This window comes from Pleurodeles waltl, chromosome 4_1, assembly GCF_031143425.1.
Source record: "Pleurodeles waltl isolate 20211129_DDA chromosome 4_1, aPleWal1.hap1.20221129, whole genome shotgun sequence".
In the NCBI taxonomy this organism is placed as follows: domain Eukaryota; kingdom Metazoa; phylum Chordata; class Amphibia; order Caudata; family Salamandridae; genus Pleurodeles; species Pleurodeles waltl.
The window spans coordinates 656,702,341-656,725,836 of record NC_090442.1 but is presented as its reverse complement, the minus strand read 5'-3'; the positions used below and the strand labels follow the sequence as shown (position 1 = coordinate 656,725,836).

The 23,496-nt window shown below is 45.2% G+C and overlaps 1 protein-coding gene across 1 annotated transcript in view; it reads left to right on the top strand.

Moving 5' to 3' along the window:
* The window catches only part of PLXNC1 (plexin C1), a 449,291-nt gene that overhangs the window by 140,138 nt on the left and 285,657 nt on the right, over positions 1-23,496 (top strand). Inside the window, exon 4 of the mRNA XM_069229118.1 lies at positions 14,631-14,731. Coding sequence (XP_069085219.1) covers positions 14,631-14,731 — 101 coding nt within the window. The remainder of the gene's footprint in view (positions 1-14,630; positions 14,732-23,496) is intronic.

Sequence of the window (23,496 nt, the reverse complement as noted above, 5' to 3'; positions counted from 1 at the left end):
AGTTCCTGAGTACATTTGATCTTACTTCAGGGTACTGGCAGATCTCCCTGACTGAGGGGGCTAAAGAGAGATCAGCATTTTCCACACCTGATGGCCATTACCAGCTCTGGGTGATACCATTTGGGTTGAAAAATGCCCCCACTACCTTCAAACGGTTGGTTAACGGGGTCCTAGTTGGCAAGGATGCCTTCTGTGCAGCCTACCTCGACGACATAGCTGTCTACAGTTCCAGCTGGGAGGAACACCTGCTCCACCTCAAGGAGGTGCTTCAGGCCCTGCAACAGGAAGGGCTGACCATCAAGGCTAGTAAGAGCCAGATTGGGCAGGGTTCCGTGGTGTACTTGGGACACCTAGTAGGTGGTGGCAAGGTGCAGCCACTCCAGGCCAAGATTGAAACTATCAAGGCCTGGCAACCACCTGGAACACAGACTGAGGTGAGAGCCTTTTTAGGCCTCACTGGATACTACCGCAGATTCGTCAAAGGCTATGATACCATTGTGTCACCCTTAACAGAACTCATTTCCAAGAAACAACCTAGGTTGGTGAATTGGACAGAGGCTTGTCTGAAAGCCTTTGACTCTCTGAAGGAAGCCATGTGCACGGCCTCCGTGCTCAAGGCCCCTGACTACTCCAAGTAATTTATTGTGCAGACAGACGCTTCAGAGCATGGCATAGGGGCAGCCCTAGCACAGCTAAATGAGGAGGGCCTAGACCAACCAGTAGTCTTTATTAGCAGAAGGCTATTACCACGGGAACAGAGGTGGAGTGCTATTGAGAGAGAAGCTTTTGCTGTGGTCTGGGCACTGAAGAAGCTGAGGCCAAACCTGTTTGGGACTCACTTCCGGTTTCAGGCAGACCACAGGCCCCTCAGATGGCTCATGCAGATGAGGGGTGAAAATCCAAAACTCTTGAGTTGGTCTATTTCCCTACAGGGGATGGACTTTACGGTGGATCATCGCCCAGGGGTTGACCACGCCAATGCTGATGGTCTCTCCAGATACTTCCGTCTTAGCAATGAGAGCTCCCAGGCGGTTGGGGGGGGACTTTCAGCTGGGGGGACACATGTTAGACCTGACAGCTTTAGGGTGGTCACCCCTAACTTTTTGCCTGCCTCCCTCCACTTTTTGGACACTGTTTTTGCTGGCTTTTAGACTCTGCGCACTTTATCACTGCTAACCAGTGCTAAAGTGCATATGCTCTCTCCATTTAAACATGGTAACCTTGGATCATATCTGATTGGACTATTTAACTTACTTATAAGTCCCTAGGAATGTGCACTATATGTGCCTAGGGCCTGTAGATTAAATGCTACTAGTGGACCTGCAGCACTGGTTGTGCCACCCACTTAAGTAGCCCCTTTTACCTTGTGTCAGGCCTGACATTGCAAGGCCTGTGTGTGCAGTTTCACTGTCACCTCAACTTGGCATTTAAAAGTACTTGCCAAACCTAAACCTCCCCTTTATCCACATATAAGTCACCTCTAATGTGTGCCCTAGGTAACTCCTAGAGCAGGGTGCTGTGTGGGTGAAAGGCAGGACATGTACCTGTGTAGTTTACATGTCTTGGTAGTGTAAAACTCCTAAATTAGTTTCTACACTACAGTGAGGCCTGCTCCCTTCATAGACTAACATCGGGGCTGCCCTCATACATTATTGAAGTGATAGCTGCTGATCTGAAAGGAGGAGGAATGTCATATTTAGTATGGCTAGAATGGTAATACAAAGTCCTGCTGACTGGTGAAGTTGGATTTAATATTACTATTCTAGAAATGTCATTTCTTTGCACTTAAATCTTTCTGTGCCTTACAATCCACGTCTGGCTGGGTTTAGTTGACAGCTCCTTGTGCATTCACTCAGACACACCCCAAACACAGGGTACTCAGCCTCACTTGCATACATCTGCATTTTGAATGGGTCTTCCTGGGTTGGGAGGGTGGAGGGCCTGCTCTCACACAAAGGACTGTCACACCCCCTACTGGGACCCTGGCAGACAGGATTGAACTGAAAGGGGACCTGGTGCACTTCTTAGCCACTCTTTGAAGTCTCCCCCACTTCAAAGGCACATTTGGGTATAAAACAGGGCCTCTGCCCTACCTCATCAGACACTTGCTGGAGAAGAAACCTGAACCAGAACCTGCATCCTGCCAAGAAGAACTGCCTGGCTGCCTAAAGGACTCACCTGACTGCTTTCTACAAAGGACTGCTGCCTTGCTGTTGCCCTGCTGCCTTGCTGAACTCTTGGCTTGCTGCTGAAGTGCTCTCCAAGGGCTTGGATAGAGCTTGCCTCCTGCTCCCTGAAGTCTCAGGACCAAAAGGACTTCTCTTTTTCATTTGGACACCTTGTGCGCTGAAAAATTAGACGCACAGCTTGCTCCGCAGTGAAAAATTCACCGCACGCCGATCCGGAAAGACGCCGCTCGACGCAACGCCTGCGGTGCAACCGGAACTTCAACGCACGGCCTCGCCTGGACAATGCTGCCCGACTTCAGAAAGGAAATCGACGCAACACCTGCTGTGAGGGAGAAAATTCCACGCACAGCCCACCGGAACGACGCACAGTTGGAAAACAAGCCTAGGATTCCACGCACAGACCCCGGGACATCTGGTAATCCCGCGAACCACAGGAGACTGTCCGCGCCCTAGAAAACGATGCACGACTTCCCCGTGTGAAAATTAACGACGCAAGTCAGTGTGTGAAGGGGCGAAACCGACGCACACACCATTTTTCTACGTATCTCCTCCTCTGCGGCCCTTTGCGGAGATTTTCTACTTTAAACCAGGTACTTTGTGCTTGAAAGAGACTTTGGCCCTCATTCTGACCTTGGCGGGCGGCGGATGCCGCCCGCCAAAGTCCCGCCGTCAGGTTACCGTTCCGCGGTCGAAAGACCGCGGCGGTAATTCTGACTTTCCCGCTGGGCTGGCGGGCGGTCGCCTTCAGACCGCCAGCCAGCCCAGCGGGAAAGAGGCTTCCACGATGGAGCCGGCTCGGAATCGAGCCGGCGGAGTGGAAGCTGTGCGACGGGTGCAGTTGCACCCGTCGCGTATTTCACTGTCTGCACAGCAGACAGTGAAATACATGTAGGGGCCCTCTTACGGGGGCCCCTGCAATGCCCATGCCAGTGGCATGGGCACTGCAGGGGCCCCCAGGGGCCCCGCGACCCCCCCTACCGCCATCCGGATCTCGGCGGTCCGACCGCCGGGATCTGGATGGCGGTCGGAATCCCCGCGGCGGTGCAGCAAGCTGCGCCGCCGCGGAGGATTCAATGGGGCCGCGGTACACTGGCGGGACCCCGCCAGTGGTGCCGGTCCGACCGCGGCTTTACCGCCGCGGTCGGAATCCCCATTGGAGCACCGCCGGCCTGTCGGCGGTGCTCCCGCGGTCCTCCGCCCTGGCGGTCAAAGACCGCCAGGGTCAGAATGACCACCTTTGTTTGCTTTTTAAAGACTTAAGACACTTTATATCACTTTTTAGTGATACCTTTACAAATTCATATTGCATCTTTGATCGTTTTGACCTGCAAATATACAGATAAATATTATATATATATTTTTTTTCTAAACACTGTGTGGTGTATTTGTGGTGCTATATTGTGTTATTTTATGATTTATTGCACAAATACTTTACACATTGCCTTCTACGTTAAGCCTGACTGCTCGTGCCAAGCTACCAGAGGGTGGGCACAGGATAATTTGGATTGCGTGTGACTTACCCTGACTAGAGTGAGGGTTCTTGCTTGGACAGAGGGTAACCTGACTGCCAACCAAAAGCCCCATTTCTAACATAGACCTATTAGTCCTTTACGTGGCAACTATAGACATTTGATTGTCCACCTTTCCCTAGCCACTGTGAGTAATATTAAGTTAGAGTGTTAGCCAAATTCAGATGACTTACAAGAAAACCTGGCACCCACTTTTGCAGCTTTTTTCTAACTAGTGTAATGATTTCAGTGACATCCTATGATAGCGAATATTCACTAAACCGATAGATAGATAGAGGGACTTTGTAGTCTATGACAATTCATCTAGGATGCAAAGTGATCTTTAAAATGACTTTCTTAAGGGCCATGTTGTATTCCAGTAGAACCAAATTATTATTTAGGTTAAAATTCTTTTGATCTAAAAATCTTACATCTATCTTGTTGTTAAGCCTTGGACGCTGAGGTCAGTTAGGTCAACTTTTATCAGGCGCAATGGTGTCATCATTCACAGAGTAATTTATGTGAAAGGTGTCAAGTGTCTCCTTTAGAGGGTCCATGGTAGGAGGAAAAGCCACAAAGGGCAAACACCTGCTTGGCAATCTTGTAGTTCTTGATTGAAGAGGAAGGTTGATATAGATGTTAATAGCAAGGCACCAACCTCCCTCTGAGCTCAGGCAAAGATATCCAGCAAGAGAGCCAAAGGAAAATGCAACAATAAGAAGCAAATTCAGGAACAAAAATAGTAGCAAGAGGGCACTGGAGAAAAAGAATGGAACAAATGCACTACAGCACTTCATCAGTTGTAAATACTTCCTTTATAAATAATTCAAACAGGAACTGACATAACGGAAAAGACAGAACTTGAGCTTATATTGGGAACCTCAGGCAGACTTTACCACACATTGTAAGTATTATAATCTAAGTGAAACCCCTACATATATATTTTTGTGAGGAGCCCCCTTTTTAATTTTCTCCTAGACTTCCTTTACCACTATCCACCTCATTACCTAAAATTAGCCTTAACACCCTTTATCACTACCCACCCCTAAACCCTAAAATTACCCTTACCACCCTTTACCACTACCCACCTCATAACCGTAAAACTACCCTTACCTCCCTTTACCACTACCTACCCCTAAACCCTAAAATCACCCTTACCACCACTAAACCTTAAAACAACATTTCCCACCTTTTACCACCACCTACCTTTAATCCCTAAAGTTACTCTTACCACCCTTCAACCCTAAAATAAGCTACCCTTCCAACCCTTTACGGTTATCCGCCCATAAACCCTGAAATTACTCTTGCCACACTTTACCACTAACCACCCCTAAGCCCTGTATATAGACAACACACACACACACATATATATATTCACTGAATAAAACAAAGGTTAAAGGGAGGTTATAGTTAGGTGAATTTATCAGTTTAAACACAACATTTTAAACTTGAAAACACTGATATTCAACAGTTATGGTTATTTCAAGGAGCTTAACTATAACACCATTTAACCTGTTTTTCAGTGCATTTCTGAGGTTTTTTGACTGCAAAGTAAGACATTATTACCATACCTAACTATAAAATCACTTTAACCTTTGTTTTTTTCAGTGAATTCTAGGATTATTTTAACATAAAGTAATATTTTATTACCTTATGTAACGCCAACCCTACGCAGTCCACTAAACTCCATCCCCTAAGATATCCAATCCACTGCCATGCATAGCCTTCAACGGTGCACAGAGTGGGCTTGTCTGCAAGGCCTGGCCCGCAGCCAGGCCCTGCATCTAATCATCTGTGGGTAGCCAAACTCTTACTGGGTATGGTCTTGGCAGCGCACAGCGTTGGGTTTTGGGCAGGCAGCCAAATCCTTGTCACAAAAGGCTTCAGGCTATATAGCCAACTGCCTGCTCACTGGAACCCATCTCAGACACACAGGCCCAGCATTTCTGTAATCCCCGGGCTGGCTTGAGCCCAGGGGGGCCTCAAGTCCCCATTGCCTGAAATGGCAGCAACATTTTTCTTCATGTTGAGGCCAGCCAATCAGAATGGGGGCTCCTGCTGGAGTTCACAAGAGCCTTTCGCTCCTGCTGGAGCAAGATGGCCAATGGGTAAAAAGACCCCTCGACCAATCACTCTATTATTTAAAGTTGTGTGATTGCAGGACTCCTGTGAGAGTCCTGTGAAACTAACTATTCAGTTTTTGAACATTAATTTCCAAAAAACTACTGAACAGATTGACACCAAATCAGAACAAGCGTTTGCAATGCAATAGGTCTTGCATTTTCTTGAGTTAGAGCTAATTGCGTTTTAAATTCATAACTGGACTTTTCTTGCCTCATAAATTGGTCAACCCTGTCTCATAATTCTGTCTTTTCCTGCCATATAATTCCAGTGGCCCAGCATTTAACTAAAGCACTTCCATTTACCTTCTTCCTCTATCTTAAAAAATACACAATTATCATATAAACCTTTGTCAGAAATACACTTTTGGCATTAGAGTGTAATACTCAAAACACCATAACCAAAAATCATTTGGGTTGGACTGGAGGGTGAAAGGAAAGAGGGAGTTGGGAGGAAAGATGGAGAGAACAAGTGGCCTAGTAACGGTGTCACGGGCCCTGGAGTAAGAAAGGAAAAGGGTTGACTGCACTTTTGGTAGGAAAATACAGCAGTAATCAGAATTGAGTGAGGCCCATATGTCTGTGGGCCCTGATGCCCCTGCTCCTGTTGCTCCATTGATAATTAGGTCTCAGGAAAGAAAGCAGAGGGAGCAGAAAAAGAGAAGCAAAAGGAATACAGCAGACAAAATGAAGAAAGAGAAGAGGTTGCAAAGAAATAGAGCAAATGTATGAGACAAGAAAAAAGGGAAGGAATCTAGCGAGCAAAAGATGAAGAGGAAAAAATAATGAAAGAAGTGTGAAAAGAAAGAGAAACATGAACATTAGAGAAAAAAAGAGAGATGGTGAGAGAAGCAAGTAGCAAAAGAACAGGGCATGTATGTAATTATACTTTTCCCACAGACACAGAATGGGAAAAACAATTTGACACTTCGGGTCCCTACAAGCGACTTGTGGCTTCCACAAACAAACAAGAAAAAGATGGATATATAGTACAACATGAATTGAAAAATAAAGATAAGAAAACCACCAGAGAAAGGAAAGAAAAAATATCTAAAAAAAACAAAAAAAAATTAAACGACGCAGACTGAGTCAAAGGAAAGAGCAAATAAAAAAGAAAAAGAATGAAGGAAAGAGAAACATAGTAAAAGAATGAATGCCTGATGAAGAAAAAAGAGAAGAATGAAACAAGAAAAGAAATAACCAGGCTCTTGCAAGTTTGAAGGAGAAGGTAGCACGAGGAAGAGCGAAATAATAAAAGGGAGTGGAGTGGAAATAAACAGTTGAAAAAGAGAGAAACTGTTAACGTATGGATTTTAAGAGCAGAAAAGAGTAAAGTGGGGAGAAAGAAAACATTGAAAGTAAACAGAGTAATGGAAAGAACGGAGTGAGACAGGTGAAACAGACCCTCCTAAATAAAGATTGCAGCTAAGAACATATTTAATTGGCTACCCTACGTACTCACACAGAAGTCAGAGTGTAGAACAGCAGGGGACACTGCAGAACAGCAGGAGGTGCATTAGCAGAGTTGTATGTGAAACCCAATACAGCAATATTGGGGTGCTTCAGATCAGAATTGTGGGTATAGACAGAGCTGTGCTCCTGCCCAGTACTGGAATAACAGAAAGGCAGCGAGTGAAGAATGAGAATCAGTGTGCCGTGTAATTCCTGGTATTGGAATAAAGGGGTGCTACAGGTTAGGGTTGAGATGCACTGACAGAGTTGTATGTGGGCCGTGTACTGGAATAGTAACGGGCATACAAGTTCAGAAGTGAGGTATGTTAATGGAGCAATGTGTGGAACCTAGTATTGGCGTGCCAGTGTTGCCGAGTGTTAGCCTAGAGGTGCCCTCGTGAAGCTGCGAGTGGGGCCTAGTATGGGAGTGGCATTGCCTCTGAGCCACAGAAGCATTGAGTCCTTAAGGGCATGTGTGTGAGCCTTAGTACTGAGAAGAAATGTGCACTGAATGTTAGAATTGATGGATTCTGGCAGAGCTGTGGTGGTTCCCATCAACTGTGGCATTGGATGTTATAAGGTGCACTGGCTGAGCCATGCTTTTCTCTTTTGGGTCCAGTATTGGCTTGGCAGTGGGAATGAATATTAGAATTGTGCTGCTGTAATGGAACTGAATGGGAGATGGGTCTCAGAATAGGAAAAGAAGTGACCTCGCCGGGGTGGAACTGAGGTGCACTGATAAAGCAGCGCCTGAGGTCCTAGTACCGGAACAGCAGAGTGTACTGACTGTAAGAACTGAGGTGCTCTGGCAGACAGCGTGTGTGGGGTTCTGGCACTGGCACCACTTGGGGCTTGGAGTGTGTGAACTGAGGTGCACTGATGCAGCTGCGCCTGAGGTCCCAGTACTGGTACAGCAGAGTGTACTGACTGTAAGAACTGAGGTGCTTTGGTAGACGGCATGTGTGGGGTTATGGCACTGGCATGCCTGAGGGGCTTGGAGTGTGTGAACTGAGGTGCAATGATGGAGCTGCACCCAAGGTCCCAGTACTGGAACAGCAGTGTGTACTGGTTGTAAGAACTGAGGTGCTCTGGCAGACAGCGTGTGTGGGATTCCTGGCACAAGCATGGCTGTGGGCTTGGAATGTGTGAACTGAGGTGCACTGATGGAGCTGTGCCCGAGGTCCCAGTACTGGAGCAGCAGAGTGTACTGAATGCAAGAACTGAGGTGCTGTGGCAGACAGCGTTTGTGGGGTTCCTGGCATTGGCACTGCTGAGGGCTTGGAGTGTGTGGACTGAGGTGCACTGATGGAGCTGTGAGTGGGATCCCAGTATGGAGCAAAAGTGGCCACTGTTTCTAAGGATTGCGGAGCCCTGGTAGAGCTAGGTGCCTTGTCTATAAGCAATTACAAGTGATTAACTGCCCTTGCTCTCAGCACACAGGCAGGCACACTTGGTAAAGAAAATCCAAGCCAAGGAAGGGTGCGAGCCGGGCAGAGAGGGTTCAGAGAGCCCACAAAGACCAAATGTGACCAAGATAACAGCCTGATTTACAGCCTTGTTTACAGCTCAGAGAAAGAATGAAAAGGGAAGCTTCCCTGGACAGGAGCATGAATCAAAATAAAAAAAGTTCCCTACAGACCAGATAAACAGGACAAAGCGTAATTATACAGTAGTTGGTCCCTGCTCCTACACAGAAGAAGGAGGGACAAAGACGCATGACTGACCACTATCAAGCAAGGGATTTTAAATGACACTGACACTAACAAATGAAATAGCTGAAAGCCCACAGAAATAGTATACTTAAAAGTATACAAGAGGTCGTAAGCTTACGCTCGACCTAAAAAGCATTGTTTTCTGGACCAAGATCTGATTTTCTGTCAAATTTGGCATAGTTCCCTTCAGCTGTTTTCACTGTATTGCTGTTCAGTTTTCATACTAAAAAATAAATGGGGAAATTGCGTTTTGGGACTCCTGTTTTTTTTGGCCTCTGCTTGATGGATCCTCCCGAAACTTACATGGAAGGAGCTGAGTTAGCTGAACGTTTTCTTTTTATAAGAATGTTTCAGGAAGCTTTGTCAAATGTGCCAAGTTATCAGCAAACCAAATAATCAATTTCCTATGGGAATTAGGTCATGACTATAACAACAGAATGGCAACTGCCACTCTGCTGTATTATATATACACATATCTATTTATTTATCTATCTATCTTTCTATCTATCTCTCTCTCTCAAAGGACCAAAGGTTACAGAGAATTTATAGTTAAGATCTGAATTTACTGGAACAAAAACATAGAAATTCAGCAATTCACCAGTTATAGTTATGGTTGGCTCAAGTGACTATAGCTTGTGCCCTAAATTAACTATAACCTCCATGCACAGTTTTCTCCTAAATAATTTCACTGCAAATTTTTCATTGTTATTATCAATAATAGTATTAAAGTTGTCATGGTTGATGTAATATATAGGGGTAATTAGCAGTGCTTGGTAAGTACATTAGGTATAGTTATCCATACTTGCCTTGCAGCCAACCCGCTATAACTAGTCAACCCTACGCTATGCATGGCCATGGCCATGCGGCCAACACCCTATAACCACCCAACTCTGCACCATGCAGAGCCTTTGGCCATGAGCAGCGGACATTGCCCGGAGGGCCAGGCCTCAGACCAGGCCCTGCAGCCACCCCCTATAACCACACAAGCCCCCATGCAAAAGCCTCTGAGTGGGTCTGTGAATTTATGCATGAGTACCTCAGTGGGTCTAAGAGTGGGTTCATGGGTCTTTGAATGGGTTTGTCAGTGGGTGCATGGGTCTCTGAGTGGATGCATGACTTTGAGTAGGTTTGTGATTGGGTGCATGAGTATCTGAGTGGGTCTGTAAATGGGTCTGTGAGGGTCTGAGAGTAGGTGCACAAATGTCTTATTGGGTCTGTGAGTATGTGAGGGTCTGAGTGGGTCTGTGAGTGAGGGTGTAAACCTCTGAGTTGGTCTGTGAGTGGTTGTTTAAGTCTGAGTGGGGCTTTGAGTGGGTGCTTGAGTCTCTGAGTGGGAATGTGAGTGGGTGCGTGAATGTCTAAATGGGTCTGTGAGTGGATGTGTCAGCGTCTGAGTGGGTGTGTGAGTGTATGAGTGGGTCTGTGCATGGGTACATGAGTTTATGAGTTGGTGTATGAGTGTCTCAGTGGGTCTGTGAATGGGTGTGTGAGTCGCTGAGTGTGTCTGTGAGTGGGAGCATGAGACTCTAAGTGGGTCTGTGAGTGGGTGTGTGAGTGCCTGAGTGGCTCTGTGAGTTGGTGTGTGACTCCTTCAGTGTACCTGTGAGTGGATGCATGAGTCTCTAAATGGATCTGTTAGTGGGTGTGTGAGTGGGTCTGTGAGTGGGTGTGCGAGTGTATGAATGGGTCTGTGACTTGGGTGCATGAGTGTCTGAGTGGGTCTGTGAGTGCATGCCTGAGCACCTGAGAGGCCTGAGTGTCTCAGTGGGTCTGTGAGTGGGTGTGTGATTCTCTGAGCAGGTCTGTGAGTGGGCGTGTGAGTGTCTGGGTGCTCTCTGTTTTGCCCTCTTCTACTCTATTTTGCCTTCCCTGCTCGTTTTTCTGCCTCCGTTGTCCCTTTCCTGTCTGTTTTCCTGTCCTCTCTTTTGCCTTTTCTGCTCGTTTTTTAGCCCTCTGTTTTGCCTTTTTCTGCTTGTTTTCTACCCTCTGTTCTGCTTTTGTGCTCTTTTTTCTGCCCTCCCCAGTGCCTTCGCTGCTCAGGCCAAATCAGGTCCGGGGAACCCACCCCTAGGGCCCGGCCAAAATGTAGTGAGGAAGGGGGGGCTGCATGGCCCCCCTATTTGGCTCAATTTCGGCCCAGAGACCCACCCCCGGGACCTGTCAATGTCTCTTGAGTGCCTTTTGGCACCCAGTGTGCAGGATTGGGACCGTGGGGGAGCCTCAAGGTCCCCACGGTCCCAGTCAGCTCGCTGCCTCCTGCGGGACATGGCATTCCTCTTGCACACAAAGAGCTGCCTGAAATGCAACTTCCTGTTTGCAAGATCAGTAGTTTCACCTCTGCTTCCAGTGGGCGGGAGCACTTTGACAGCTCCTGCCAGCTGGAACCGGAGTGATTGCTTTTCCTTGGTGGGAGCTGTCAGCTCCTTCCAAGCAAAAGCAAACAGCTATGTCCAGGGGGTGGCCACTCTGGGACCTAGCAGGATCTGACCCGGGGAGTGTCGGTCCCAAGGGCCATCAATGACTCCAGCAGGGGGGCTTCATGCCCCCCTCCTTTACTTTTCAGGGCTGGCCCTGAGGAGGTGGTGGTTTCAGGGCCATATTCGGCCGGGGTTGGGGGCCAGGTGGCTAGTCTCCCATTGTTTTAAAAGTTTTTGGCCCCAGGGAGGTGGTGGCCCTCAGGGCCCGGGAGTATCCACGAGACCCCTCCATTAGACTTTATTTAGCCCAAGCGGGGTGGTGGTCGGCGGTGCTTAAGGAGCCTCAGGAGGGGAACTCCGTGCACCCCCCTCCTTTTTTAGAAATAATGTATCAGGGAAGTGGTGATCTTTGGGGCTTCAAGAGCCTTGGGGGAGTCCCATGCGCCCCTCTCTGTTTTTTTAACAATGCCCCTGTGACCTGGCCCACCCTGGGGATTTTTTCAAAACAAGGATTTTTTTGTGTTTTCTGCCGGAGTTCTGGATCTGCCACCATTTTTGGTGAAAATTTAAAAAAAAAATGCTTTTTTGTCCTGGTGGGTTTTCTGCACCAAAGCTAAGGGGTAAGGGTATTTCTATCCTGCCCTCTTTTCTTTTTCTTTTAACATTTTTTCAGAGACTGTGCTACAGCCGAGCTCCAAGATGGCTGCCAATACTTCCTGGCTGAAGTGTTGGCACCCAATCAGATTTCAGCAGGAGGATCCACTTTCCTAGATATACAAATTTGTTTTTCTTTTATTATCTCAAAAACTACTGAATGGATTTACACCAAATAACAAAAAAGGCGCCTTCTTGACCAATAGCTACCTTTTTCCCAAAGTTGGTGTAATTTATCCAATGGTTCGGGCTGTAGCCCTGTTAAAAAACCCTATGGGAATTAACATGGGGAAAACACGTTTTGGGACTACCACCCTTTTTCTCGGCCCGCTTGACATATCACCTTGAAACTTTCCAGACAGCAGCTGAGCGAGCATCAATGTCTTATACATATATATATATATACCTGCCCAATAAATACTGTAAAGGCACAAAAACTTAAACTCATCTAGGTAAAGGCATTGTGTTGTAAAAGCAAGATGTAAAGGATGTTTCCCCTGAACCGACCACGATGCTGGAAGAGCAGTTCATAAGACTTCTTCACACACCTTTGCTGTAACTCATATAATCACCTTAACACACAAATAAAACTATGTTTGACATCCTTTTTCAACACATCATTCCACAGTATGTCACCGCCCTTACCATTTGACACTCCTCAGGCTCTGGGGAAGCACAACCATAGAAAGTCCAGTATGGTCTAGGCCGCGAGGACTCACAGGCATGAGCTGAGAATAGCTTGTCACAGCATGCTTCCTGATAGTTCTGTATGCTCATTGGCTTCTTGAAACTCACAAGTTCTAGTAAACTATTGTCATAGATGTAACCCTTGAATGCATTGAAAGCTACTTAATCATCAATTCTGAGAAGGCAGTCAGGAGCCTTTCAAAATGTTCCTAGCCTCCAGTCACAGAGGGTTTAACCTGGGTGTCACCTGTATAGGTATGGAATGCATACTTCTTGATGTCTAATAGGGGTTTGGTGTAGATGTCAAACAGGAAGGGTGAGAAGGCAAAGTACTCTAAACAGGGCCTTCAAGTAGGGTGAAGTGAATAAACAGGGTAACAGTGTTTTCTAAAAATACAGCCCCCAGCGCACCGACATCAAGCCCAAGGGAAATCATGAATCAGAGAGTGCATACCATGGGAAGACCACTCCATGCTCTTGTGTCACTTTCATGAGGGTGCAGTGATGTCATAGCACTGTCTTGAGTTTTTGACTGGACGTCGCTGCAGAAGGAATGCTCCTGGTTTCTGGTGGCGCACACTTAAGGAAGAACACCATCTCGTAGAGCTCGAGTTTACTCAAGGAGGATACTTTGTCACAACCAGAAGTAACAGCAGGTGCAGTGCCAGCTCAGCCACCTGATGGCATCAATTGGTCTGTGACTGAAGAAGGGATGATTTTTAACCCGTGGAATAATCGTCATGTGTGGTGGTTGTTGGTGGTTGGTGTGCTCGAGAGATGTCCAGCATTCAGGACTTTGCCGAGAAGCATTTGTCCTGCATTCTTGGCCCCGTGTTCTTTGGGGGACATTCTCCTGGTTTTAAACACCCGAAGCCTGCTAGGGCTTACACGTAACCAGATGGCCAAGTGGGTCAATTAACGTGATAAAATTGGGATCAGGTAACCCCTGTAGCAACTGACCAATTTAGCAAGTAAAGGGTTGGAAATATATATACAGCTTTCGCCGGTTTTAAACTCAGCGTTGTGTGTCTGTTTTTTTGCTTTCCGTGTCAAGATAATGGCGATAAGGGGGGTGAGTTGTGGTATGTATGCTGACAGAAAACCGAGTGAGCAAAGCGACCCGGAGGAGTGCGACTCCTCTGTCTTATCCTGCATAGTAACGTGGGCGATGCCACAGATTTCAGACACAATCATACAGCCTCTTGAATTGACAGCAGGAAAGTTGGGTGACCTATGGGGCATCTGGCTCTCATCCTTCACTCAGAAGAATATTTCAATAATATCCAGCCAAGGTGTCTCTGTACCATAGTGTGGCCTGGCTGCAAACGGTCCAAGGCGTGGTGAACATCTACTGAGTGTCGAAGGATCCATCTCTTTCTTAAGAGATGTATCAATTAACAGGAAAAAAGATGGAATAATGAACGTGCTCAGCCTGGGACAATATGTATGCCGGCATCTGTGGTTTCAAGGCTTCTCAATAGGCATGCAGCTCTGAAATGTTTAATTTTTTTCAACACGAACTGAGGATGTGTGTGTGTCAGAGGGAAGAGACAGGCTTCTGAGAAGGGAGAGTGTTTTGCAATCCCCGCACTGGTCCTTCTCATGGTTGAAATTACAATTTGAAAGCCTCCGACCGTGAATTGCATAATTCGTGAATGGGTGTAATTTCCGCTTGTGGCGAAGGGAAAGTTAGCAAAATGTTTACTGAGAGGAATAAAGTCTCTGCTCCGCATATTTACTAATTGGCGTGTCGAATTTTCTGCATGGACTGGTGGGATATTGCAAGCAATCGAAGTAATGATCAATCGGCCGAATATTGTGAATACTGTAATGACATGACCTGTTTTGTCAGCGTGCAATTGACCTTCTCTATCGTTTGTGTTTGCTGCAGGTGGTACGAGTGAAGGTTTCAGGCTGCGATCAGTACAAATCCTGCAGACAGTGCTTATTGGCAGAGGACCCATATTGCGGCTGGTGCCAATCAAATGCAAGGTGTGCAGTTCCTAAGGCCGTATATTTTACTGCCAACAAAATGTTGAAATGTTGCAGAAATACATCTTAAAGAGATAACTTAAAGTTTGTATCAAGGTCCTTCTTGTCACAATAGATATTTATATTTTTAGGGACACGGTACATTTTTAGTAGCACGGGGTATTGTTGAACCCACAAAATATGTGAAGGAAAACCTAGTGGAAGATGATCTAGGAATAGTCTGTATTAAAAACAAATAGGACATTTGCCCTTGCTTTAAATGCTGTGTCAAATTTAAACAAAATTTGTTTGATTCTTTCCCCCTATGGTTACATTTTCTGTTATCAATACTAATTATATGACAAAACTTTCAGAATGTGTTCCTGACATCTCTCTCTTTTCTAATCTTAGCTGTAGAAAACAGATAAACAAACATGTACGATAAAAGGGAAATATTTCTATCAGACCATCGAGCATCAGATATATATGGCTTTGAGACCCTCCCTGTCAACCTCACCATCACTCTATGAAGATGATTCCAAATATTAATACACACAAAATATTCCCAGAGATCCCCACACACCTACTCTATAAATGCCACCACCGATATTCTTCCATAAGTTAGTAGCACATGCATAGATCAAGTGGTGTAGTTTAGGGAGATTCGGTGGTGTGAGTCTGAGGTTTCCCAATCCCCTCCGCAGTGTACCAGTGTACCAATGTACCCTAAAAAGAAACATTTTCGTACAGCAGGTGTCATGTGAACAACCTGCATTGGGATTATAGAGGTTTTTGTTGTTAAAGAAGTTGAAAGGAACAATGGTGAGTATATGAAAATTAAGCATCTTTCATGAAGCTCTTCATATCCATTCGTTCATTTTGTGTGGTATAGAAAGAGCGTGCTAAAAGTGAGTAGAATGAGTACATGCTATTAAAACTGTCATCTGTAGGAAGGTGTTACCTCCACTTTATAGGTTCCAATCCAGTTAGACATCTCATTAAGTTACCTGCCTCTTGCAGTGATCACCGTGTTAAAACGTTCAGGCCATAGTTCCTATGCCAGTAAGACAACATGGTGGACAAAGGCAGATGCTGAACCAAAGGTGTGTGTGTTGGGGAAGGGGGGGCACGGGTGTGTGTGTGTGTGTGCACACACACAGAGGCATGTGTGAGTGTGTTTGTATTCTCAAGGCTGTTTTTTTTATTTTTTGGGTGTTTGATATATATATAGCACTAACCTAACTTTAAGGGGCAGGAGACTGCTTTTCAGGGAACCTTTTTGATGTAGCTGGACCATCTCAAGCTTGAGAGGCCTTCCATAAAACAGTATATTCTGCACATGGAAACCAAAATCAGAGTGCAATGAGGAGGTGTAGGGCAGCAACATGAGAGAAAACAGTGCGTAATTTGTATTTTACGTGCTCCATCACTGGCCATCAATAGAAGAGGGTGTCTTCCACAATTTAGCGATTTAATTTTTATGGAAACATAGTGAATGTTGATATGCACTTTCGCAACCAGACCCCTGAAAGTCATGATTGACATTCTAAAAAGAGAGCTAGGGAGTATGAACAGATATGTGAGCGATCTAGGCCCTGGTACATTTACTACTTTCTGCTAGAAAAAAGAAACACACAAGGAGGAATATTGTGTACTTGTGTCCTATTTAGCATACCTCTCCTCCCCAAAACACAGAAGCACTACTTGAACCAAGCACCAGTTGTATCTACCCTTCTCTCTGCACTTCCATTATAGGACAGACCTTTTGACATTGTCTATGAGGTCCAGAGTACCCGACAAAAAATAGTGAAAACGTCTTCTCTTAGGGCACCTTGAAAGGATGTTCTGCATCAGATCATGCGAGAACCATCAAGCATCAGCACAGCTAAAATGACCTGTGTTTATCTTCATCTTATACTGTGTGGGAGAGAGAGGGGCTGCTCTAAATGGCTGCTTCCTACGTTCAAAGGGACCATGGTCTATCCTGAGATTAGCCCATGGGAAACCCAACGCCGATGCTGCCGAACCCAACTCAGAGTCCCTGGACTCATCTTACAGCTGGACCAACGCAGGTATTGGGGGTGACACCTCAATCACCCTCTCTGAAGCCATGCCACTATCAAGATCCATAAAGTGTAGCGCTGGCAATCTGTGCTAAAGAAACTGAATGGTCACCAGATTCCAATTCTGAGCACTTTCTCAATTGCTTAACAAGGAACACTTTACACATTTCAGATGTCCATTTTTATTTGTCCCATGATTAAATCAATGCTCTTAAAGCGTTTCAGTACCTCTGCACCTTCTTCAGGAGTTTCTACAGTACTGATACTGCCACACGAAATGCATTGAATCACTTGACTACCGCTATGAAAACAGGGTAATTTTCATTTCCGTTTGTCTGTTTCCTTTTTTCTATAACTTACATCGTAAAGTAGCTGGAGTGAGTGGTGCATATCCAAGCACTTTTGTGCATATCAGACGCTTTATTTGTATGTTCTATGTGAAGTGCGAAGGAAAGTGTAGGAGATGCATGCCTAGATCTTTGTGAAGCCCTAAAATGATACTTTTTAGAGCTTTGACCACATTTGCTTGCACACTCTTCTGACGCCTTCCTAGGTATGACACACTCTCAAACATGAATTAGAATGTCTGGGTACATAATGTGTACAATCCGTATGTAAATCACACCTATATGTTTTTTCACCTAATGAACCACACATAATGTACGCCGCTGTATATTCCGACTTTCTCGTGCCCTATCCTCTGGTTAAAATGTTTGTGAATCTGCAACAAAGACATGATACCTGCTTATCACTGCTGGTCTATTGTGAGAGACTGGGTTACAGGTTGGGGGAGTGAAACCCTACTTGAGCAGCAACCACAGTCCTTGTCAGAGTGAAGCACAAGCAAAACCCAATTTAACCTGTGCTCAACCCTCTGGTAGCTTGGCATAGAGCAGTCAGGCTTAATTCAGAGCAATGTGTAAAGTATGTATGCAGCACTTCAAATGTTATTAAAGTGAAAAAACAACACAAGAAAAATCCCTCACCAATTTAGAAAAATAGAGAAAAATGTATTAAATAATTTGACATCAAAATGGCAAAAATCCAATCAGTGGACCAGAGATAGACAATATTAAAAATGTAAGTGAAAATAGTGGCAAAAAGCCAAAAGCGCCACTCACAGCTATCTGGTAATGCTGACTATGAGAAAGTCACAAGTTTAGTCTGATCACAATGGAGCGCGGGTCAGATATAGGGATCAGGTTAGTCCAGCTGAAAAGTAACCTGCTTAGTTCAGCGCAAATAGTGTCGTGTGCGGTGGAGTGGGGCTCCAAGGAGCAGAGAAGTGTAGCAGACGGTCGTCGACGTAGTGCCAAGAACAGGCATGGTGTCATGGATGGTTGTCACTGTAGCTCAAAAATCCTGTTGTCAATGTGAACGGTGGGGCTGGTGCTTCATGATGATACTCCACGCAAGCAGTGGATTCTGTAACACTAACAGTTGGGCTGATGGAACTTCGTGTTGGCAAGCTGTTCGAGTGGCTGGTTTCAGCACCACAGACCCGTTTACGGTTACAGGGAACACAAAAACTTCAATACAGCCTCTCTGAGGCCACATCATGGGTCCATGATCTGAGGGACACCACTTGGGTCAGGGGCTTGCTCTAGCTGGATCTGGTTACTGGTTCAGGTGGTTGGGAGCCTGTCACGTCCCTGTGGCTCTGAATAGGAGGCAAGCCTACAAACCCTTGGAGTCTCTCTGATACCCGTCCCCTTGAATAGGAGGCAAGCCTACAAACCCTTGGAGTCTCTCTGGGACCCGCCCCCTTGAAAAATAAAATGATAATAAACATTGTTTATTATTGTTTAATTTTTCAGGTTTTGCAGCTGCTGCTGCTGGCTGTTTTCTGCATCAGACATTTACAGAGACAAGAGGGGGGAAAACACACAAAATAGGAGACAGAGGAAGAGAACAGCAGAAAAGCCAACACAAAGGGAGAAAGCAGGAATCTGCAAAAGTAAGATAAAGGGGCAGGAAGTCTCTGGTAGTGAATTAAAAGGCATGAAGTGAATTTAAGACTGTGCAGCCTTGGTATTTTGTGCTCCAACATTTAGTCCCACCTGTAGCGAGATTCTGAGCATTCTGGCAAAGACACATAAGAAATGGATGTTCACAATTAGTTGTACAACAACAATATAATTAAAAGCATATTTGCTGATAACAAATCACTTCTGAATATTTCTCTCTTCTGGCAAAACTGTTATAGTTTCAGATTCTGCACATCCTGAAAAATTAATGTTGGTTGCCCAGCAATTGACCTTGTCTAAAACGAGGTGCGGTTCTAGGAGTTCAAAATAATTTCTCACTATAGTTTACACTTCATTCTTCCTCACTTGAAAGAATGTTTCCATAGGAAACTTGGAAGACTAAGAAATGTAGTACCCTGGGTGTCTTATGCATGGCCTATACTACTCACTGAAGTCCTAGGACACTGCACATGAATACTGTGGGGAACTGGGTTACTACATTTGTGACCTGCACAAGTAATAGGCCCACAATTCTCCTCATTGGGAATGAAGCACCCCATTTTAGTGAATGGCTCTCTCAAGGTAGTGAAGCAGAGCAGACAAGCCCTACTCAGGGGAGGTGATGTGGGCTAGTAAAAAAAAAAACACCCACACAAACACCACCCCCTCCCCAAATAAGGTAAATGGTAAATTGACTGACTTGGTCAAAGGTTCAAGATCAACAAGCCACATGTTAAAGACATTACTTTGTACGTAAATGCAGTCATCAAAATATAATGATAAACATCTGTAAATGCACTTACTACTATCGATAAAGCATATGCATTTATGAAGAAATCATTACCAACATTATTATAGTCATAAAGCATCTTAAAATGGACAAAACATGTCTGTTTGCTTTTTGTAGACTTTTAAACCATAAATGTGCAATCATAAAAACAGCCCCTAGGGAACATTACATTTTGAAAACATTACCATGCAACCAATGTATACATCTCTTTTGTACACCTTCATATCACAATAATTGCAACCATAACATCAGTCCAGAGGGGTCCTGATTTCCAGGACCCTGCTGAAATAGGTTGAGTACCTTGAAAAACCCTCTTTGGGTGGAGCCACCCCTCCTTCCCTGGTGTAATTACTGGTGACCCTATCGTCCTGATACTATCACAAGGGGCATTATGGGTGCTCCTCCAGAAGCAGTGAATAGTATAACAGTGGGTCTCCTGCTATGCTCCTGCTATTCCTTTTTTATTTCTGTTGGTTTGGGGTTGCCATTCCCAGCTCAGCACCCCTGTACCTCCTGCAGATGGGGGCAGTCAAGCCCACCTCTTTGCCCCACTCTCTCCTGTGCAGCCCGAATCTTTGTGTGCAGGTGCGGGAGACAGCAGCATTTCCCTCTCTGCTCACTCCTGCAGATAAGGTGCAGTTCTCTTGGTGGCTTCCCTGATCCCATAGAAACAGGGAATGGGGTGAGGCCACTGCCATTGGGGGGGGAGGGGAGGGTTCATTATAGTGCTCATCCACCCTTTCCTGCTTCGTAAGGCTGGGGATGGGGTCACTGTTCCCTTTTCAGTGAGAATGGCCTGGGGGATGGAGTCCCTGAGTCAGTAGAGAGTCCAGGAAGGAGGCCCCATGCTTACCCCCTCCCTGAGTAAAACATTAAATAAATCCTGCACCGAACCCTGGGCCCTGGCCCACCCTGAGAGTAAATTAAGAAACGGCACAGAGCCCCACACGCTTCATTGGCTAAAAGGTCACCAAATTTTAAAATGTCATAACTGAAGCCCTGTTTGGCTGATTGTTATGATCTTGGGCTCATTTTACTCCTGGTGGCGTGCCCTAGCCGCCATGGGCAGTTGCACACATAGGGGGTTATTACAACTTTGGAGGAGGTGTTAATCCGCCCCAAAAGTGACGGTAAAGTGACGGATATACCACCAGCCGTATTACGAGTTCCATAGGATATAATGGACTCGTAATACGGCTGGTGGTATATCCGTCACTTTACCGTCACTTTTGGGACAGATAAACACCTCCTCCAAAGTTGTAATAACCCCCATAGTCCTCAAAGACTGCCTGCGCTAGTCTTTCTCCTGTTCTCTGTCTCTGGGCACAGAAGTTCAGGGCTTTCTTGGACTGGTTCTTAGGAGGTGTAAGGGGCCCAGCTTTACTTGCCCTTATGGAGGCCCACTGGTACTGGGGTCAGCTGGCCAGAGTCCTTAGTCCTTTCTGGGTATCCGTGGTTCCTCCTTCCCCTTTGTGCAAGATATTTTAAATGGGAGAGGAAAGTCCCGGAAACCAGGCGCTGCTGGTCTTTGTGTGCCACGTCACCTCCCTACCCTGTCCCAGCCCTCCTGCACAGCATGTTGGGACAGTTAAAAATAGTGTCATCCCGGAGTCACTAGTCCAGTCTTCACTGGAAGCTTCAGCTCCACCCCTTGTTGTCATTACTGCCAGGCCCTTTCTCACTACATTTTCAAAGGTTAGCCCCCTTCCCAGACTCTCTACTGACCCGAGGACCATTGCATAAGAGCTGTCATAGCACATATAAACGAGGAGGGCCTGGCGCAGCCAGTAGCTCTCATTAGCAGGATGTTACATCCACGGGAACAAAGGTGGGAAAAGAGGTGGAGTGCGATTGAAAGGGATGCCTTTGCTGTGGTCTAGGCATTGAAGAAGCTGAGACCATATCTGTTTGGGACTCATTTCTGGCTTCAGACACACCACAGACCTTTCAGATAGTTCATGTAAATGAGGGGTGAAAATTCCAAACTGTTGAGGTGGTCCATCTTGGTACAGGGAATGGACCTTACACCGGAAGACTGTCCTGGAGCACACCAATGCTGATAGTATAGCTAGGTTTTTCTGCCTTAGTGCAGATAACTCCCAAAGGGTTGGGTAATTCTTCACACTTTCAACTTGGGGCACACCTGTTAAAAGTGCCAGCTTGGGTGGTCTTCCCCCAAACATTTTGCCTCGCTCCTACATTTTTGTCCTGATTTAATTTTTGCTGGCCCTAGGACTAACCAGTGCTAAAGCGCTTGTGCTCAGTTCGTCTAAACATGTAACACCAGCTTATACCCAAGTGGCATAATGAATTTACTTTAGAAGTCCCTAGTAAAGTGGTACTACATGGGCCCAAGGCCTGTAAATTAAATGCAAGCAGAAACAATGGCCTTATAAAGAAGGCCAATCCTCCAATCTGTTCAGACCAGTGTGTAAGCTTTTTGTGTGAAGAATCCATTTCAGTTAATCTTTGTTAAGAATTTTCTAAATGTCATCTCCTCTTGTTAGTGGTTTCACAACAGAGGTAACTTGCCAGCGAAGATCGTTCTAATTGTGTCCAAATTCAGAGTGTTCAACAAGAGAGGCTCTGGTAACTTTACATCTCAGTTAACTTCTGTGTTGACAAATCCAGATGTGGACTTTGTGTGTAGTTTGGCCAATACACACATGGTTGCAAGGTCAGAAAATGTCATAAATCAAATAGCTAGTGTTAACAGTTTGAAAAATTGTTGTAAGGTCATCTTTACATCATCGTAAACAAATTCCTTGGTATCAAAATTACAAGCACTGCGGTTTTATGGATTTTCCACTTACTTTTGGTCCCACTTGTTGAACTTTTTATTTTTTAGTGATTTTTGTCTATTTTAACTTAACTAATAGAATTTGTTTCTCTCTTTCTTTTTCTCTTTTTTGTTGTCCCCTTATTCCCCTCCTTTCTTCCCTCCTTTTTTCCCCTCTTTTTTCTCTCTCCATGTTTCCCTTCCTGTATTTAATTTTCATGTCTAATGCCCACAGGGGTATTTTCATTTTAGTCCTGATGATGACCCTAGTATTGCTTAAAGGATTGAAACAACGTCGACTTTCACACCTTCAACCAACGTGAATTGCCCAATACATGTATAAGTGCTATGTTTAGTCTTTGTTGATTTGTGACTTATCAGAGTTATTTTTGTCACAAATTTACCTGAGTCTGTTCTTATTGAACATGTTTTCCTACTTAAATCTCTTTGTGTAATTTAATTGCTAATAAAATAAATAAATTAGATATGATTGTTCTGCCATCTCCTAATTAGGGACTATTGTTTCTTTACTATTGGGACTACAGCATTGGTTGTGCAACCTACTCAACTAGCTCTTTCCTTTAACATGTCTCAGGCCTACCATTCTAGAGTCAATGTGGGCAGTTTTAAACTGCTGATTTGGTCCAGCAAAATAAACCTTTTGCTAGGCCAATACCTTGCTTTTTAATACATATAAGTCTTCCTTAGGGTAGGCACGGGGAAGCCCAGAGGACAGGCTGGAATGTATTTAAAAAGTAGGACACGTACTTTGAAGTTTTACATGTCCTGGTAGTAAAAACTAGGATAACATTGGAGTTGCCTTATTACATTTTATAAGTGTAATTTCCAAATGGGAAGAGACAGTTCAGTTAAATGTTTGGTGTCTCTTGAATCACAATATAGAATCATAACTAATGGTGGAGTCGCATTTTAAATTTCAGTTCTGAAAATGCCACTTTGAGAAAGTTACCATTTTCTTGCCTTAGGCATATTGTGCTTGCATCCTGTCTCAGGAGCTTTGTGTATACTTCATAGACAGCTACACACAGTGGGGAGCTTAGGTATGCCTTGATGGGCCATCACAGGCAGGATCAGAGGGCTGTACTGGGAACTGGCCCAGTCCCACTTACACCAGAATAGGTTGTGTTCTCCCTCCACAAAAAGGGCTGTATACCCCCTGTAATTAG